At 39.2% G+C, this 20,516-nt stretch overlaps 2 protein-coding genes and 1 long non-coding RNA gene across 24 annotated transcripts in view; 2 read left to right on the plus strand and 1 right to left on the minus strand.

Annotated features, from left to right (window-relative positions):
- Nucleotides 1-7,228, minus strand: part of LETM2 (leucine zipper and EF-hand containing transmembrane protein 2) — a 41,740-nt gene extending 34,512 nt beyond the window's left edge. For 3 of the 15 annotated variants that reach the window (XR_013169217.1, XR_013169216.1, XM_077144725.1), the window contains exons 1-5: nucleotides 6,338-6,692; nucleotides 5,530-5,621; nucleotides 2,449-2,529; nucleotides 812-1,259; nucleotides 106-249 (exon numbers count right to left, since the gene is read on the minus strand). Coding sequence is in view for 13 of the 15 variants with exons in the window: in XM_077144725.1 (XP_077000840.1) it covers nucleotides 106-249; nucleotides 812-1,259; nucleotides 2,449-2,495 (639 nt within the window). In the remaining 2 variants the exon portion in view is untranslated. Of the gene's footprint in view, nucleotides 1-105; nucleotides 250-811; nucleotides 1,260-2,448; nucleotides 2,530-3,302; nucleotides 3,405-3,906; nucleotides 4,304-5,529; nucleotides 5,622-6,337; nucleotides 6,693-7,102 lie in introns of those variants that run through there. The other 12 variants (XM_077144723.1, XM_077144718.1, XM_077144715.1 and 9 more) reach the window with 12 other exon arrangements.
- Nucleotides 3,976-5,016, plus strand: LOC143670030 (uncharacterized). The gene is made up of 3 exons (XR_013169218.1): nucleotides 3,976-4,211; nucleotides 4,387-4,472; nucleotides 4,670-5,016. It is a non-coding gene; the product is annotated as an uncharacterized LOC143670030 (long non-coding RNA).
- Nucleotides 7,229-7,386: 158 nt separating the features above from the next.
- Nucleotides 7,387-20,516, plus strand: part of NSD3 (nuclear receptor binding SET domain protein 3) — a 171,317-nt gene continuing 158,187 nt past the window's right edge. For all 8 annotated transcript variants that reach the window (XM_077144165.1, XM_077144170.1, XM_077144169.1 and 5 more), the window contains exon 1: nucleotides 7,387-7,854. The gene's annotated coding sequence lies outside the window, so the exon portion shown is untranslated. The remainder of the gene's footprint in view (nucleotides 7,855-20,516) is intronic.

Raw genomic sequence — 20,516 nt, forward strand, 5'->3', positions numbered from 1 at the left:
ACAAATAGTGCTGCAATAAGGAGATACTCACATGGAAAAAGAACGAAATATGACCCTATCATACAGCATACAAAACAAACCAACAAGTTACAATACACTACATACCTTCTTGGATTCACTTTCGAAAGTTGATGGCAACATTTCTGGGAAAAGTTTCAGAAACAATGGTAATAAGAATTCCATGAAGGGCACAATTATGAACACCACAAATGGAACCAGGCGGAAGAGATCAGCACAAGTTCTCAGCAGCTAAAGAATTAAATGCATATGCAATATTCATTATTTTAGGACATGCTTAAAAGGAAACAAAACAAGTCTGGATTGGTTTCGTAGTGCTATAACCCAAGACAGATTTTCTGCAGCTGTTTATAAAATGGAAAAGCAGGCTTTTCCTCTTCATTGTAACTCTGAAGTAATATTTATGGGATATCTTCATGGAAATCCATGACAATCAAAGCATGTTGTTGGATTATTTGCTTTCATATAAATTAAGCGTCTATACTTGAATAACATTAAAAATGCACATACTTAATATATTAACAATAGTTTGTATTTCAGATGCACAAATCAAACCTCTTTACTTCTTGGAGAAATTAGAAATCACAATTAAAACCCTTCTACAGGCAAATACAGACACATTTTAAGAATCTTGCCTCAAGTTGTATAACAAGTCAGTTGCAGACAAGTAAGGAACTGAGGTTCTCACCAAAGTTACTATACTGCAATTTTTAAGACAAATTAATAAAAACTTGGTTCCTAAATAGTTCATTTTAACTTCACATTTTCTTTTTCCAATATGATTCTTGCCTACCCTTCGTCTTTCTCGTCTGGTCAGTATCTGTCCGTGTAACAGCCTCCAAACCATTCTGGCAGCCACTTTAGTGTCAATCCAAAGCAAGTAGAATCCATTGTAATAATATTTAAGTTCATCCAGGATTTTTTGCCTAAAAGATCGCTTTTCCTCCTTAATCTTTGAGACTGTTTCTTGCGTGGGCTGAGGGCTTGTTGCCTCTGGCTTTTCCGTGGTTTGCTTAGGTGGAGGTTTACAAGGGCCGACTTGAAGGCCTGTTGACGTGTGCAGCTTTTGTATTCTAGTTTGTAAGTGAAGTAGTTTACTGGCTGACTGAGTAGGATAGGAGTACTTCTTTCTTCCATAGTTTTTCCTATATATTTTATTTAAATGGATATCTGGCAATTGAAGAAATGCAAGTGATGGGGAATAGGAAGAGCACGAGAGATGGATAAAATGGCTAGGGAATCTGGAATAAAGAGCAACATTCTCTGAGTTGAGCACACACTATTGTACACTTAAAAGTTAAAAGAACTAGGCGTTGTGTCTAGTTTAAATGAAACGATTTTTTTTTAACAATGTACTTTAAGAACAGATGATATCCATTAATGAATGAAATAAAACTTTTCGCCTCATACTAAAGGGCAGTATGCTCTATGAATAAACATACTCCATAAGAAATATTAATTTAGTTCCTAAGAATAAATTGCCAAATCAGAAGTTAAAAACTCTATGCCTCTTCATTAGAAAATCTAACAGCAAACACTTTTCTACCAAAGATTACATTTGAAAATTTTGTCTCTATTGTCATAAAACAGGTAGAACACTTGTGTTGTCAACTACTCTACCGACAATAGTTTTATTGAAATATTTCATGGTTCCTATGAGAATTTACCAATCACACAATTCTGCTTTGTCCACATAGTGCCTAAGGGACCCCTGAAAGGAAAAGCACTTAGAGCTGAAATGCCTTTGCTCAATTTTCCTCAAGAAGTTTAGGAATAAGAATTAGAATTGGGAACCCCAGCCAGGGAGCTCGACATTCTAGTTTTGCAACATCTGACAATCTTACTAGCATGCAATATAATTTGAAAATAAAAATAAGACCCATCTAGGCAAAGAAAATTACTGGCAAAGAGACTTCTTTTGGCAAATAGACAGCTTTTATCATTCTTTCAGACTGTTTTTGAAGTGTGCCAAGAATAAAGTATGCCACTTTGAATGACTGAAAATGAGGATGTACAATGTATCTGGCACATAGTAAACTATCAGTGAATATTCTTTTGAATAAATAAATAAGCGATAACAACTTAGTGTAGTAGATTTACACGCTAGCACTGCTTACTCACCATTTTATTCCGTTTTTACATCTATGGACCTCATGGAACATTCATTAGTTACAAAGGTGTCACTCTAAAATCATTACAACCTTTTTACCTGTACCACAAATATCATGCAGTACACCTGAGTTCTAAAGTATACAGAAAATTTGGGACAAGTTTAAATACATTAAAATGTCAGGATCCTGAAACCCAACTTGGTTAAAACCAACAAAGTTTTAATTATGTACAAAGCCTGTGCTTGTACACATATCCTCTCCTTCTAGCAGAATGAAGTTCACGTAAATATTGGGTGGGGAGGGAGATTCCAAAGCTTACCTTGCTCGGGCAATCGCTAACACTGTATTACAACTGTAGAAGGCCATATTTATATTTGTCTCTACTAGTCAACATAGGAACCTATGCAGAAGGAGCAAATGAACAGTTTAGTATTTTAAAAAAGCACGTCAATTATAAAGATATTAGGATTTAAGTGTGTTTAGCTATTGCAAGGGTAGAACATTTGCATATAATATTAGAAATTCAAAAATTCCCTCAAGTTCATTTCCAACAGTCATGAATATTTGAGAATGGGTCTTGAGATTCCAACAAATAGAAATGATCTCTAATGGTGATGCTCATGATGATGATCTGGTCTTCAAAGGTGCTTTGCTTTCTGGTCAACAGTAGCAAGTAGTCTATTTGTCAAGCATTTAAGAAGCTGAGCAAGACATACTTGTAGGCTAAAATACAAGTAGAAAGTAAATATCCTGGATTTGTTTTCAATTAGTTTTTTTCCTCCTGTATTTGGCCAAGCTGCCCCAAACAGTAAAGACTGAAACCCTAAAAATTGAAAAGGATTCCAATCTCATTTACGTAGCTCCTTGCTCCTCTGTGGCAGCAAGAACTTAGCATCTCATACTGCCCACTCTGCTTTCCTGTACCTGGGTCTGACCTAGATGGAAGCCTTAACCACAGAAATGACATTTTGAACAGTGCTTCAAACAACACTTCGGAGAGAGTGGGAACCCCGATTAAAGACGGAGGGTCTCCTGTTTGAGGGAGACCAGACCTCCAGGTAATCTGCCTTCTGGCCTTGGGCACTGCAGTTCTTCGCCGCGGGAAACCACTTCTCAGGCCTCTCCACGCACCTACAGGCTGGGGGTCCCTTGCCCCCAGGCTCCCTGGATTACCTTTGCTTCTGACGTTTCAGGACACGGTGCAAAACGCCCTCTAGGCTACCTCTGTCAAGGGCTTTTATTGGGGGCCCGGTGCGCGTCGGGTGTTAGTGGACTATACGTGTGGTGGTGAGGTTTGGGGGCCGGGTGGGGGTGGGGGGGCTGTCTTTGTTTTTTGGTGCGGGGGTGCGGCAGGCATGGGAACGAAGAACCTCGGTGGTGAACCGTGTTTGGGAAAGGAAAACTAGGGGAAGCCGGGCGCAGGACGCGTTAAGAGAAAGGAGGAAGCAGAGCGCGGGAGGAGGGGGAGGAACGGAGGCTGAGCTCCAAAGTTTGGGGGTGGGGGCGAGCTCAAGGGCTGAGGAGAGCGCGGGGGACTGGAAGCCGTCGCAGCACTGGGCGCCGAGGGGAGGAACAGGATGCGAAAGCAGCGGGCTCCACCACGTAGCAGTCTGAGGACCTGGCTCATCCCCCCACCTCCTCCGCCGGGTTCCCCGGAATGGCCGCCTCGGGCCTCCCAGCTCCTTCCCAATTTCCCTCGTCCTTCCCCAGCCGCCCAGCTAGGAGGGCCGCGGAGACGGGGTGGGGGCGGGGGTGGGACAAGTCTCTGTGGTCCCACCTCTTTGCTCCTCACCCTAAGTGACGACACCGCCAGCCAATGAACTCTCCACTTTGGGGAAGCGCGGGGAGGGGCGTCCTTCACCGTAGCAGCTCCGAAGGCCTCAAGGTCTCTTTTCGCCCAGGAAATGACTCTTCTATTTGGTTTAGCTTGAGGCGCATGTGTGCTGGGGGTCTCAAGGTTGATGTTTTTCTGCCTGTCCACAAACTGTAGGCTGCGAGAGCATCCCTGGAAACCTCTGACGGAGGCAGCGTTAGAGAGGGTTTTGCCCTCCTCATAGCGTAATACGTCGGACAGTCGCCATGGTAACCATCGTGGAGTCGCAAATTACATCATTTTGATGTATTCCCCCTCCCCCCATCGCACCCCCAATCCCGCAACTGCCTGCGGGGAGCGGTGGGGGGGGGGAGGGGGAGGAGTGGGGCGCGAGAGATGCAGAAAGGGAGGGAATGGAAAGGAAAACATCCCTCTCTCCTTTAGGACCCAGGATTGGAATGGTGTGAAATTTTCATATGGAAATCTGACTCCGTCTAAAGAAATCGCCTTCATAAGTGTTCTCTTAACAGGTGTTGTGTATGAGGAGTAGTTTGTGTAGAAATCTCACCATTTAAAATGTACACTGTAATAACTGTGCGATGACGTAGGCACTGCGGGTTTGGGGGCACTTCCGTTCCTAGTATGGGCAACTGTGCCATTTTGGTAAAGCGAAAGATCTAGAAATGTTCTGGCTACCCAGTTACCTCTTTCCATGCATTTTATCTAGCTCTAGAATGAAAACGAAAATTTTAGCGGCTGTACTATCACCCTAGACAGCAAGGAATCACAATCTCATGGAGAACACTCCGAACACACACCTTACTCGTCCGGGCTGCACAATTGTAAGAATAAAAGATGGCGTGTATTAAATTTCAGTAAGAAATGCAGACTGCTTTTAATCCACAAAGCATCTGTGAGCTAATAATCAAACGAATAACTATGTTAAATAGGCAAAGTTTTCAGTTTGGCCACTAGAGGTCCCTTTGTGCATGTCTGATGCCCACCTTTCCTTGCAGAGGTTTCATTTCATGTTTTAAGTTTAATAGAATTAATACAATCTACAAAGCCTTCATCACTCTTCCTTTTCCTCCCTGAAAATTCTCTATGGTGCATTTGAGTTCTTAAAGGCAAGGTAATTTTCACTTCAATTTCATAAATTAATCAGTGCACTACCGTGTAACCGTACTTTTCTGGAAAAGACGATAAAAGGTTGCAAAAGTATTCCCCTCAATTCCCTGGGAGACATTTTATACCAGGAAATCTTCTTATTCATGTATTGTATTCACTTACATCCAGGCACACAGTGAAAATCATTAAGTATTCAAAAACCAGATGAACAATTCCATGTTCAGTATTTGGGAGGAGATGAGCTAGGTTTTCTATCATGGCCATATGTCAGCAATCATATCCTGAAAGGGGAAGAACTCCTTTTTGGTGAAATTTATTTGTTCAAAGCAATGCCTGGCCATCTCCTATGACCACGTCTGGCCATTTTTTTTTTTTTTAACTTTCAGAATAAATTATTATGTAAGCAGTGTTTGGACGGAATTTTGAGAACAGAAACAACATTTTGTCTCCATAACTCACCCTGTAATTGTGTTAAGTTGCTGTTTCTAAAAACTGTTTTCTCATTTTCTGTGGCGAAAAGCCATCTTCTGAACCTCAGAAGATGTTAAGCGCTGAAAGGTAAATTATTTTTAAAAGTCATTTCCCTGAATATGGCTCCAGACCAAATATTAACAGCATATATGCTAATATATTTGCAGGGAGAGGCTATGAATCTACTTCGATAATTTCAATTTTAAACTTTTGCTGTCAGTGTATCTACTAGAAGCAGACTAAAATAAAATCCCTGGAGACAATTTACCAGATTCTCCGCCAGGTGCAACAGTTTATCAACAAAGCAAGGAGTATACAGAAGAATGGAAAAGAAGGAGGGAAGTAGAAATTATTATAGAAAAAAAAATTAAAAAGACTAATTTAACCATTCTTTCACGGAAATAGAATCAAACTGAAATAGGCTCCGGTAGCCCCTTGGGTTGTCTGTGTTTCAAAAAGACCTACTTATAACAAATATTGATTCCTTTAGTTTTGGATCAAATATAAATCATAGGCTTAAAATATTTAATGATTATAGTAATGGGAACCCTTAATTCTCAATATCGTCCTCAGTATCATTAACCTGATTATTTTAAAAACTAGTAGTTTAAATATATATAAACTAAACCAATACATTAAAATAATTGATAACAATTAATTGAAAATAATTAAAAATAATTGACCTGTAAAATTTTTCATTTAAAATTCTTGTTTGAGTGGTATTTAAAGATAAAGAGGTGAAAAAAATATCTTTTAACAGTATCAACTAGTCTAACAGGATTAACTATGGCTTTACCATACTCAGAACAGAAAGCTGGTTTCCTCGCCCGACAGCTGTCCGTATTTCCTTGTAGGTCCACGTCTCTGTGCTGCAAACTTTCTAAGTCATTACCGCCAGGCTGCCCTGAATATCAAATCTGCACATTCCTGAATAGTTCACCTTATCCCCCATCTAGGACCTTCAGTTGTTTTACAGACATTTCCCGGCGTGGGGAGGGTTACTGAGAATTTTTACTCCGTCTTCCTCCTTTCATTCTTGCGTGAGCTTTCGGAGACTAACGCCCTCCTCGCCCTCGAGGGAAAGACGGGCAGAGAGAGCAGGTGGCCCCGAGTCCCATCCGTCGGGGGTCGCGCCTCGGTCCCCGCGTTACCCACAAGCCCCGGGGCCCGCAGCCGAAGCAGGAAGAGATCGGACGTGCGGGCCCAGGGCCTGTTAGGAGGTTTCAGCGCTTCCCGAGAGACCCTCAGGGGCCGCCACAGCCCTACCGAGCCCCTACCATCTATGGGGGAAAGGGAGGCCGTCCTTTCCTAAATTATTATCTTGGTTTCCAGACGCAGACTCATGTGGAATAGAGAGCTCTTCCCTGACAGCTGTCGGGCGGAAACCAGCCAAGGGAGCACATTAATTCTACTCTTTTCCGGTCCTTGTTTGTGGTCATTTCTAACATCTAGGAACTGCATCGTAACTTCACCCTAAGAAGTACCATATGCTGCTTTTAGTATGTGCAGTTATTCAATAAGTATCAACACGTACGAGCACAATTTTACCCCCAGGCCCCACCTTTAATTTGCCTTCTCTGTCCCCTTGCCTTGTTTTTATTTTTGTGTTTTTACTCTCATGCCCATTCTTCTTCCCTGCCTCTTTGCCTGCATCGCAGGCGGTCTTCTCGCTCGCCTAGACTCTCCGCACCCCCCTGCCCTGCCCCTTCCTCCTTGGTCCCTCCGTTCCAAGCCCGGGACTGCATTTCCCGGCAGGCTCCGCGACCAGCGACCAATGAGACGCTGAGGATTTGGCGGCGGCGGCGGCGCCTTGGGAGTCGTGGAGGGGGGGCTTTGTGCGCGGCGGCGGCGGCGGCAGGAGCGGGTGGCCTCGGTCAGGACTGAGGCGGAGGCCGAGGCCGAGGGGGGCTGGCCACGGGTGGCCGCCGAAAGGCGCGCGAAGGCGGAGTCGAGCTCCAAGGATATTGCTGCCCCGGCCCGTCCGCTAGCCTCGGGTTCCTCTCCGGCAGCAGCGACTGCGCGGCGACCCACATCTCTCCGCCTGCCCGGCCCACCCCAACCCTAGCAGTCTTCTCTCTCCCGGCTTCACGCCCGGCCTGACCCGGCCGTGGCCCTCCTCGGTGCTGGCCGCCATGGCAGAGGCGCCTGGCGCGGGGGAAATCTAGCCCGGGGATTTCATGCGGCCTAGCTTGGTTCCTTCTCCTGCCCCCTCGGCAGCGGCGGCTCCCCGCATCCAAGCCCCACTCCGGGCTTCTGTGTGTCTCCTGTGATCCTGCTGACACGGCCGGGGGGTTAGAATGGAACAGACTGAAGGTAAAGTGCGTATGTGTATGTACGTGAGAGACTATGTGTGCGTGTAGGAAGGAAGAACTGAGGAGGGATTGACTGCGAGAGAGCGACCTGGGGATGGGGCAGGGGGCGGAAGAGGGACGGTGGTGGGGATGGTAGCGAAAAGGGTGGCCTGAAAGGGTTCCAGAGGAGTCTAGAGGGAGGAGCAGATGGCGTGGTGGGGTGTGTGGAGGGTGTCGGGGTGGGGGTGGGGGGCAGGGAGGTAGAATTGGGGATTAGAGACGGTGTAGCGCTGGGCCGGGAATTGGGAATAGAGGTGGAGTGGGGGCGGGAATTAAGGTAGGAACCAGGAGAAGAGTTGGATTAGGTAAGATTCGAGATCTGGGTGGACTGAGAAATAGGTTTGGGAGTGGGCTACGAAAACGAGAAGAATCTGGGGGAATGGGGTAGAATTTGATGGAGAAATGGGGCATTTTATGGGTTTCATGGGAGAAACGAGGGAATGGAAGTGGAGGAGAAGGTGGATTACGAAAAGGGGTGAGATGTGATTGAGGGAGGATGCAATATGAGGAGAGGAAATAGACTCGAACTGGAAGACAGGGTTGGGATAGGAAAGAAAATAACTGAGTGATGAGAGGGATGAGGACGATTGAGCATCTAGAGAGCGGGAGGAGAAGAAGGAGATGGGGGTTGTTAAAATGGTAAGAAAGGAAAGCCTTTTGTTCCTTTATTTATGTGTATCCTGTGCCTTTTCTTTCAAGAGAATAGAGACCCTGGTGGTTATGTGTTATGTTGTTGTGAAATGGGGAGGTGGGGATTTTACTGTTTGAGGGAGGAGGAGATGTGTTTGTGTTATGGTAGGGAAATAGGAAAGACATGGCCATAATTTGATGGTTTTGGTGAGGAAGTGAAGAATATTCACATTTAAAGGGGGCAGGGGCAGCCATGTTTGCTGCCAGGCACTGCAGTGTAAATAAAGTCCTCTTCGACATCAGTGTGAATCTGGAAGGGCCCAGTTCAGATTATTAACCCCCTTTCTTTCTGTTCATGAACTCTTCTCCCTTATGTCTTGGGTGATTTAAAATTATTCATAACCACGGAAGGAGACGTGTGTGTTTTGCTGCTTTCCCCCCTCTTTCTTCCTCTTCCTTCTGGTTGCAAACAAGGCATGCTGCTGGTAAACTGCAGTGTGAGATTTAACCCTTTTTATAAAGTCAAAATTAGATTTTTTTTTTACTAGCTAAAGGAATCACTACTATTTTATTTCAAACATGATCATGAGAAATCTTTTCAATATTGAAAATTCATTTGTTTCAGAAGCTTCAGAGTAGGTCAACATGTTTTCTGCAATTCTTTAAGTAAACAAGGAAATTGCATTGGTTATTTTACTTGGGCTTGTGTTCTTGGCAAAGCACTCTGTGGGGGTGGGTAGGGGTAGGAAGCTCTGCTTGTGGCAGTTTATCTGCTTGCTTTATTTTGAATGTAGAAAAATGAGAAATGTGTGTATTTTTAAATGGTGTTTGGTAGCTCTTGCTTATAGGTGATGGGTGTGTTAAGAATAGTGTTTTGCTTTATTATAAAACTCTTCCTCCCCCCATTCTTCTCTTGCTTTTACAGTCTCCAAATGCTAGTTCAGCACAGTGCAATGATCTATGAAGTAGGCCTGCAGTTCTTAGAGCCTCATTGAGGTGCCAATTATTTTTAGTGGGGACTTCAGGTCACTCTCAGGAAAGCTACAATAACTCCTTAATGTACTCAGATGTAACTACTTGTGTGATTTGAACTAGTTACTGTTCTAAAAGCTTAAGTCTTGATGAATTTAGAGTAGATAAATTAAGTGGAGCCTATTTCATTTTCATATTGAAAAGGATTAAATGTTTGTGACCTTTTATAGTTTAATAATTTTAATTGGGGTAACCAAACTTTAATCCATCATATTGATATTGAAACGTCTCTAATACCAGGAAGTTTAAAATTGTAATATGATGTCTTAATTTAAATTTCTTTAGTGACAATGTCCTCTCAGTTGTTATATAGAAGTTTAGAATATGTCCTTGGACTTTTGGGAAATTTAAACTATTAATAGAGTGGTATTTTTTAAGAGTAATTTTAGTATAAAGGCCAGGTTTAAAATTCGGAGTAGTTTGATTTGACAACATTCAATTCCATTCCAAAAAGTCATTTAGTACACTTTTAAAAAATTTGTTTGCATGGAGATTTCATTTTTATATCTCCCATTTGATTGATACTTATTTGTTGGCAAATTATGAGCTTGAATTGTGTCATAAAATTTTAGAAAAAAATGAGAGATCATTGTATATTAAAATTAAATCATGTTGGAAGCTTGAATTACTAGAAAGAATGTATTCCTATGTATTTAACATTCTGTAAAGATCAGAGTGTTGTCTGATCACGAATATTCTGTTTCCTTTGGCAGGCATCAATAAGGCTATACTCATTAGATAAAACTTAAAACCCAAACTTTGCTCTGATTACTATGTTCACCAGCCCACAAACATTATTACCTGTTATTCTTTCTTAACCTTAATGAACTTATGTCCTCTGTTGTACTCATGAGATTGAATGAGTTCTGGGTAGAGGAAGTTGATTGTCTGTGAGGTTAATTATCTCTGAATGAGCTGTCAAGTCTCTGATTCTAAAGACACTATTTCTGCAGTTTACGATAATATTTATAATAATCATAATACCTGCCAACATTTATTGTCCTATTGCTGTACTACTGTCTCCCATGCTTGATTTCCTTTTATCCTCCCAGCAGTTTTGTGAAGTCAGTTCTCTTATCTCCTCTTTACTTTTCAAGAAACTGAGTATTCGTCTTTCTACAGATGGAGAAACCCAAGTAAAGTAACTTGCTAACTTCACACAAATGGTAAATAGCAAAGCCAGTATTTGAGCCCAGTCTTGTAATTGCAGAACTTGGATCATCAGAGTTTTACTCTTGGTTTCTTAAAAATTCAAACATGTTCATTTTTTTTGGGGGGGGAAGGGGAGTATTAAGACATTTATTATTTGTATCATTAATGTCTGGGGAGAGAGAGAGAGACAATCCTCTTTTGAAGGTCTGAAATTTTTATTGTGGTTGGGGGTGGGGCCAGCGAGAGTTCCAGCCTGTAAGCAGGATTGGCAACACACAAGGAGGGCACTTTGAGGGCTCTCACCAGGTTGTCCAGATGTGAGACAAAGGGGAGGAAAGACAGGTGAGGATGAAAAGTTGTGATGTTGAACATGAGAAAATAGGGTCATGTTCCTAAATGTATTCATTCTTAAAAATTTTTTTTTCAATATTATGGAAAGCTAAGAGTGGGAAAAAAAAAGAAATCATAAATTGTCCACTAGCCTCCACTGATAACTACTGGGCAGTTGCTTGTGCGTCCTAGAAGTTCTCTGTGCATATGTATATTCATCTCTCTTAAAGTACATGCAAATGGGATTATACTGTTTGCAATTTTTTTTTTTTTTGTCTTAACAGGCTATCTGGGATGTCTTTTCAGATTAGCACATACAGGTCTAAAGCTTTTTATTTTTATTTTATTTTATTTTATTTTTTTAATTGACAAACTGAAACAACATAAACACGAACATTCTTAACATATAAATATTCCATACATGGTGTACAATCAGTGGCTTACAATGTCATCACATAGTAGTATATTCATCACCATGAATCATTTTTTAGAACATTTGCATCACTCCAGAAAAAGAAATAAAAAGAAAAAAGAAAAACTCATACATGCCATACCCCTTACCCCTCCCTCTTGTTGACCACTAGTATTTCCATCTACCCTATATATTCTAAAGCTTTTTAAGGATCATGTGGTATTCCATTGTTTGGTATATTGATTAACATTTAAGTCACTTCCATGTTTTTGTATTATAGTGGAAATATAGTTAGCATCTTCTTTCCACGGAAGAGATGTAATACAACTTCTTTATTGAACAAGAGAGAAAGCTGAGGCCTTGAGAAGTTCTAAGGCTTTGGTGACAAACCTGTTACCTGGTCTTTACACCAGGTAACATTACTTACTTCCTTTGAAAGTATTGCACTTTTCTGTGAAAGCTCAATGTGAGGGGGAATACTCAAGGTTAGGGAGTGCGAGGGGAGTAAGTTGGAGTGAGGCAAGGGATCTTGCTTGTATTTTTTTCACTTTGCCCACTGTGTTGTACATTTTTACATACATAAATGAAACATGTCCAAGTTAACCTGAAGTTTGTTTAATGAAGTCAATGAAATAAGATGGCAATGAAATGAAAATGTAAGCAGTCCATCGTGGTCCTGGAAAAGGACCTGGAAAGAATATTGAGCCACTGGCAAGTTTTTAAAAATAAGCTAAAAATATCTAACTGACAATAGCTACTGAAAAAAAAACCTTAGTAGACACTGTTTATTATTTTGTTTATTCTTAGTTGTTTTTGTCTATCAAGAAGAAGGTAAGGGATCTTCTGGGCTGCATTTGGTACTGGGAGAAAAAAAAAAGAAGAAGGTAAGGGTTATCATGCATACTTGTTCATTGGGCTCTTTTAAAACAAAAAAAATCTTATCTGTTTTAGACACTTAAAACATCAGAATCATTAAGGTTTTTAAAAATTTGGAATTATCTAGCCATAAAATCCATTTCTTGGTGTGATGCTCTTTTAGTTTTAGTTTTTTAAAAAAATAAGCAGAGTATTATTTTTTGAGAGCATAACTAATATAATTTATTCTTTTGTTAATAAACATGTCCAACGTTTGAGTTTTTAAATGAATGGATTTAAATGAATGAATTTCTGTGGGCTAAACTTTTTATAAATATTTATAAAGATAAATTTAGGTATTGATTATATTAAGACTATCTGACATATTTATTAAAAGCTTATGGAGTTGTTTTCAGTTTTTACTGTTGACCTTAGTAAATTTAAACATTTCTCAGCTATGTCACCTGCAGAGTGTGGCATGAAAAGAAGATAAAAGGCATATTGGGAATTTGAGGCATGTTCACTTTTTACTAGAAGGATGTGTTGTTACTTCTAAAGTACATATGCTTATTACAAGATCTTAAATTTGAAAGAGCTCTTTGAAAAAGGATTCTTGGCTTGTTTAAAAACGTTTAGATGTATGTCTGTATCATCAATACGATGTTAACTCTTTTTTCCTCTTCTAATATTTTGTTACTAGGTCCCTTTTCTATCTAGGTTTAGGGCTATTTTGAAGAGAAAGGGACCACTGAAAGATAAAATCATTAATAATAACTTGCATTAGTATGACACCTTCTGCAATATTTGAAAGAATTCCCATCCAGTAACTTGCTTTTCTTTTTTATGTGAAGTTAGCACAAGAATCATCAAACCTAGTTTACAGATGGAAAAATTCAGATTTCAGGGACTCCTCAGCCCCAGACTGCCATAATAGAATAAAATCATCAGATTTCAGTCTGATTACTTTTCTTTTTTAAAGTATGTGTGTGTCCAGCCGTTTTCTTCATGGCTTGCATTATCCTTATTTAAGGAGATAATTAAACATTAAATGACAAAATATTTCCTGCAATAGGACATGCTTTTTTTCTTTTTGATGTATTATATGCATGCTTCTTAAAATATGTAGGTAAGTGTTTTAATTTTAAGAAATGTGGGTTCTTGGATTTTTGTCATGAAATGAAATTTAATTTATCGTATTGATTTGAAGTTAAGATCGTATGGGGACTTACTTTTGGTCATAAACAAAACAATATTGTGTCTGCTGAATCTTGTGTTATCTAACATTTCTAAGTTGTGGAGGCTTAAGAAAGCTGTATGTTGAGAACAAAACACACTTTAAAACAAACGTTTTAAAGCCTTTTTTTTTTGTGAAGGATGGCATATAAAGAAAGCATAAAACCTAAATGTACAGTATAAACAAATACTTAGAAAGTGAGAATCATGTAACCACCCCATAGGCCCTCTAAGAAGAGCTACAGAAGCAAATGAAAGTATGCTGTTGTCCCAGTTTGGTTTTTTTATTCACGAGAACTCAAAAAATTCATAACCATGAAGAGTCAACAGTGTAAAAAGTGAAAGACCAATTTTTGTTCTTATCAAAGGGGATATCTAGAATAAGCTAACCTCCTAACATTGTATAGGTATTTAGTGATTTGAAATCTAACAAACATTAGTTCAGCTACTTGCTTTCACAATAATGTAACTACTCAAAAAATACTAACCTGAAAAGTAATCACTAGTAGAACCTTCATCCTTGTCACGGAGAGGTGCCATCCTTGGCACTTCTTGAAGCTGGAGAAACTAACTGTTCTAGTTTACTAGCTGCTGGAATGCAATATACCAGAAACGGAATGGCTTTTAACAAGGGGAATTTAATGAGTTGCTAGTTTACAGTTCTAAGGCCAAGAAAATGTCCCAATTAAAACAAGTCTATAGAAATGTCCAATCAAAGGCATCCAGGGAAAAGATTCCTTAGTTCAAGAAGGCCGATGAAGTTCAGGGTTTCTCTCTCAAGTGAGACGGCACATGGCGAACACAGTCAGGGCTTCTCTCTCGGCTGGAAGGGCACATGGCGAATACGGCATCATCTGCTAGCTTAGTCTCCTGGTTTCCTATTTCATGAAGCTCCCCGGGCAGCGTCTTCCTTCTTCATCTCCAAAGGTCGCTGACTGGTGGACTCTCTGCTTTATGGTGCTGCAGCATTCTCTGCTCTCTCTGAGTCTCCCCAAAATGTTTCCTCTTTTATAGGACTTCAGAAACTAATCAAGACCCACTCAAATGGGTGGAGACATGTCACCCCCTAATCCAGTTTAACAACCATTCTTAACTAAATCACATCAACCAGGGAGATGATCTCATTACAGTTTCAAACATACAGTATTGAATAGAGATTATTCTACCTTTACGAAATGGGATTTATAGTAAAACATGACTTAGGGGGCATATATCCTTTCAAACCAGCACACTAACTAAATTGTGTTTCCCTGGCCTTCTAAACTGTTTACTTAAATGTTTGGAAATGTTACATGCTGACTCTGGAGGTTCATGATAGAAAAAGTTGAATTGTTTTTTCCTCTGCCTCCCATATATGGTCTATTTACATAAAACTTGGCAATGTGGACTTTGAGAAAGACATTTATTCATCTACATAAATAAATCAGAGCCTTCATTTGAATATTAGGATTTTGTCACTTTAAGCTGTCTTCTTTTTTTGATATCTTCAGGAACCAAATGCATTAGAATTTCAGGTTTGTGATAAGAAACTTCTCACTGCTTCACTGTATCTTGGAATTCCTTCCTGTAATGTAGAACGTTACCCTTTTTTATTCCCACTAAAGATTAAATATGTTGCTTATTTTTCCACCTTCAAGTATGATAAATCATTATTTTAAATTTTGAAATGAACATATATGTTGAGCTTTCTTAGATAGGGAAGTAAATATGATTTCATATCATTATTTTAAAAATATGAGTTAGGTAATTTGGCTTTGTATGTCAAGTAGAGTGCATATGCTTTTAGTTGTCTTGTGGTTGCTGTATTGTCACCATTAACCTTGTACAATTAACCTTGCTCATTAGAATTTCTTTTATTGTGTGATAGAATTAGTTAGCTATTGGGATGCGTGGGTATACATAGCGCCTCTAGGAAATGCTGATGGGCTTTGTTAGTTTTAGTTTTTAAGAAACTACTTGAACTTTTCCAAAGTGATTACTAGTTTTAAAGTAACATTTATTATGTATAAGTTATGATAGGGTTGTTTATTGTAGAGAAATTAAAAACCAGGAAGGTATAAAGAAAATTAAAACCACCACCTGCACTCTCCTACCAGCTGGAAGTTACTACTATTAATATTTGATTCTGTATCCTTCTAGTACATTTTATTGGGCATATAGATGTATTTTTCCCTGCAAAATTGGAATTATACATGAATACTATTTTGCAATTGCTTTTTTGTTTAATATATTGTGAAATAATTTTTGAAGATGTGATTTTTAAAAGCAGTATACATTTCACTCTACAGGTGTGTGCCATACTTCTTTACCATTCCTATGTTCATGTTTTTTTAGGCAGTTTGCAAGTTTGGATATTTTAATTTGATCAGTATCCTTATGCATTAAAAAAAAATCTGTATGACTCTCCTTATTTCACTAAAATAAATTCCTCGAAGTAAAATTACTCAAAAGATAACATTTCAAAAGCTTTTTCTTTTTTTTAACTTTTAAAATTGCATAATGTAACATATGTACAAAGCAAAGAATTAAAAAAGCAATAGTTTTCCAAGCACTCTTCAACAAATAGTTACAGGACAGATCCCAGAGTTTATCATGGGCTACCATACTATCATCTCAGATTTTTTCCTTCTAGCTGCTCCAGAACATTGAAGGCTAGAAGAAATAAATGTTTTTTCATCACAATTGACTTTTTTTTCTTTTTTTGTGAAAAATAACGTATGCAAAAAAGCAACAGCACAACAGTTATTTGTAGAACAGATTTCAGAGTTTGGTACAGGTTACAATTCCACAATTTTAGGTTTTTACTTCTAGCTGCTCTAAGATACTGGAGACTGAAAGAAATATCCGTATAATAATTCAGCAGTCATACTTGTTTGTTAAGTCCTACCTTCTCTGTATAACCCCACCATCACCTTTGATCTTTCTTCCTTACTTTTTGGGTGTTTTTGGCAATGCCCATGTAACTTTTTCCTGTTGGAAGGGGCTGTCAGTAATATGGGGTGGGGAGATGGATCTAGCTGATGTTCTGGAGAGGCTGGCCCCTCCAGGTTTTGGGACTTATCTGGTCCAGGTACCCATTAGGAGGTTGAAGGTTTCTGGAAAGTTACCCTAGTGCATGAACCTTTGTAGAATCTTATGTATTGCCGCAGGTGTTCTTTAGGATTGTCTTGTATGGTTTTGGTTGGGGGTTAGCAAGTTATGATAGGTTGCAATGTCTAACTGAAGCGTGTGTAAGAATGACCTCCAGAGTAGCCTCTCAACTCTATTTGAACTCTTTCAGCCACTGATACCTTGTTTGTTATGCTTCTTTCCCCCATTTTATTCAGGAAGGCATTGTTGATCCCATGGGCCAGGGCCAAAGTTATCTCCCACATCACCAGGGAGACTTTCATCGTTGGATGTCATGTCCCATATAGCAGGCAGGGCAATGATTTCACTTGCAGAGTTGGGCTTAGGGAGACTGAGGCCGCATCTGAGCAACGAAAGAGGTCCTCCAGAAGTAACTCTTAGGCATACCTATAGGTAGGCTAAGCTTCTCTGCTACATATATAAGCGTCACAAGAGTAAGCCTCAAGATCAAGGGCTTGACCCTCTTGATTTGGGTGTCCCTGATATTTCACACAGTATCAGGGGTTTCCGTGGTGTAAAGTTTAATAGTTCCATATTTTTTCTCCCATCCCTCAAGGAGCTTTGCCAATACTTTCTTTTTTTTTTTTTTGGTGCATGGTCCGGGACTCAAACCCAGGTCTTCCGCGTGGAAGGTGGGCATTCTAACCAATAAACTACCTGTGCACCCTGCCAATACTCTTTGATTATCTGCTTAATATATTCTAGGATGTATCCGGGCATTACATTAAGCTACACAGGATTAAAGGCCTTCATTCTTCAAAACTTTTGATTCATATTTCCGAAGTGTTCTCCAGAAAGGGTTTTTTAATAGCTTTATTGAAATATAATCCACCTATAGACAGTTCAGTCATTTGAAGTGTATAGTCCAGTGGTTCTTAGTATATTCAGAGTGTGCAACCAGTTTTAAAACATTTCTAGAAAGATTTTTAGCAATATCAGGGAAAAAATAATACCTACTTGTGAGTTTTGAAGTGTAGTACACGTATACAAGAAAACACAGCAGCTTTTGTAACATATACTTAATACTTATTTATGAATGTTATTTTAGAGTCATCCATGTAAAGAACATACATGTATGTGCTGCATTAAGAAAACCTGGCGTGGATTGAAGTTTAAGCTTATGAAAAAAAATGAGATAGATTTTTTTGATTTATAGATCATTCTGTCCAGTCAAGATGTCGTCATTGAAAGTGTCAAATATGGTTTAAAATACTTTTATTTTAATTCAGATTTGATAGACACCTTATTTTAGAAAACGCCTATGGAAAACACGCTATAATTATATAATTAACTATAGCAGACTTATCATGTTCCAGAAAATATGGTTTTATTCTTACGTTTGCTTTACTCTAACTGCTTTACACCCCTAGTAGTTGCTCTGTTTGTTTTAAGACATTGAACAAAATGTTAATTAAAAAAAAAATGGGTGGACAATGTAATATAAGGCAAATGTCAGGGAAAACTGAGTTCATATCTCCCATCATCTCTTACCACCGGGCCTTAGTTTTCTTATATCTGAGGTGGAGGTGAAAATTATTACTTCTTGGAGTTATAAGTGTTCAGATTGAAAATGATAGAGTGTGCCTAGAAGTGTACCAGGCACATGGTTGATAATACATTACTTTTTTTTTTGCATGGGCAGGCACTGGGAATCAAACCCAGGTCTCCAGCACGGCAGGCAAGTGGTCTGCCACTGTGCCACCATCACCCACCCTACATTACTTTTTGTTTTGTTTTCTTTTGGGTGCATGGTCCAGGAATTGAACCTGGGTCTCCCACATGAAAAACGAGCATTCTACCACTGAACCACCCGTGCACACTTTTTGGTGGGGGTGGGGGGGCAGGCACCAGGAATCGAACCCAGGTCTCTGGCATGGCAGGTGAGTTCTCTACCTGCTAAGCTACTGTGGCCTGCCCCTTTATTACTTTTTAATATATAAAAAAATGTATCCATGCCCTTGATCCTGAAGCTTACTCTTGTGAAGCTTATGTAGGTAGCAGAGAAGATTAGACTTGCCTATAGGCATGCCTAAGAGTTACTTCTGGAGGACCTCTTTTGTTCCTCAGATGTGTCCTTACTCTCTCTCTAAGCCCAACTCTGCAAGTGAAATCATTGCCCTCCTCCCTATGTGGGACATGACATCCAGGGGTGAAAGCCCTTGGCAATGTGGAAGATAATTCCCAGGGATGAATCTGGTCTGGCACTGTAGGATCAACAATTCTATCCTGACCAAAAGGGGGAAAAGAAGTATAACTAATAAAGTATCAGTGGCAGAGATACAAAAACTCAAAAATGGACAGCACAATAATACCTAATTGTAAAGTAATCATGTTAAAACACTGAATGAAGCTGCATCTGAGCTATAGGTTTTTGTTTTGTTTTGTTTTGATTTTACTATTATTACTTTTATTTTTTTCTCTATATTAACATTCTATATCTTTTTCGGTTATGTTGCTAGTTCTTCTAAACCAAGGCAAATGTACTAAGAAATGATGATCATGCATCTATGTGATGATGTTAAGAATTAATGATTGCATGTGTAGAATGGTATGATCTCTAAATGTTGGGTTAATTTCTTTTTTTCCGTTAATTAAAAAAAAAAAAAAGAGAAGGGATAACTGGAGATGAAGGGATACAGACTGGATATAAAAACTCAGAAATGGACAGCACAATACTACCCAATTGTAATGCAATTATGTTAAAACACTGAATGAAGCTGCATGTGAGGTATAGGTTTTTTGTTTTTGTTTTTTTTGTTTTTTTTCTTTCTATTATTGTTTTAATTCTTATTCTGTTGTCTTTTTATTTCTTTTTCTAAATTGATGCAAATGTACTAAGAAATGATGAATATGCAACTATGTGATGTTATTAAGAATTACTGATTGTACATGTAGATTGGAATGATTTCTAATTGTTTTGTTAATTCTTTTTTTAATTAATAAAAAAAAAATTAAAAAAAGTATCAGTGGCAGAGAGAGTTCAAATAGAGTTGAGAGGCTACTGTGGAGGTTGCGCTTATGCAAGCTTCAGTTAGACATTGCTACGTATCATAAACTACCAAACTACAATCAGGACCATTCTAGCCAATCCTAAAGAACACCTAGGGCAATATGTAAGGTTCTACAAGAGTTCCATGTTTTAGAGCAATTTTCCAGAAACCTGCAACCTCCAGATGAATCCCTGGACCAGACAAGTCCTGAAACCTTGAGGGCCCAGTCTCTACAGAACATCAGATAGTTCCATCTCTCTACCCCATATTATTGACAGATCTTCCAACATGAAAAAGTTAGAATGGCCATAGCCCAAACACCCCAAAAGAGGGGATGGAAAGATCAAAGGTGGTAGTGGAGTTATACAGAGAAGATAGGACTAACAAATGAATATGAATGCTGAATCATTAAATTGATACCTTGTTTAGTCTCCAGTGTCTTAGAGCAACTAGAAGTAAAAACCTAAAATTGTGGAATTATAACCCATGTCAAACTCTGAAATATGTTCTACAACTAATTGTTTGTTATGCTGTGCTTTGAAATTTATTGCTTTTTTGTATATGTTATTTTTCACAAAAAAAAGGAAAAAAGTTGATTGTGATCATAAAAAAAAATTTAATCCTTCTAACCACCTACTGGAGCAGCTAGAAGGAAAAATGTGAGAAGGTCCTATGGTAGCCCATGACAAACTGTGGGATCTGTCCTGTAACTACCTGTTGAAGAGTGCTTTGAGAGCTATTGCTTTTTTATTTCTTTGTTTTGTATATATGTTATACTATACAATAAAAAAATCTTTTTAAAAAGTGTGTGGTACATATGGCTGGAAAAGAAAAGTATGTGCATGTGGGGAAGCACTTGTT

Source organism: Tamandua tetradactyla, chromosome 26 (assembly GCF_023851605.1).
Source record: "Tamandua tetradactyla isolate mTamTet1 chromosome 26, mTamTet1.pri, whole genome shotgun sequence".
Classification (NCBI taxonomy): Eukaryota; Metazoa; Chordata; class Mammalia; order Pilosa; family Myrmecophagidae; genus Tamandua; species Tamandua tetradactyla.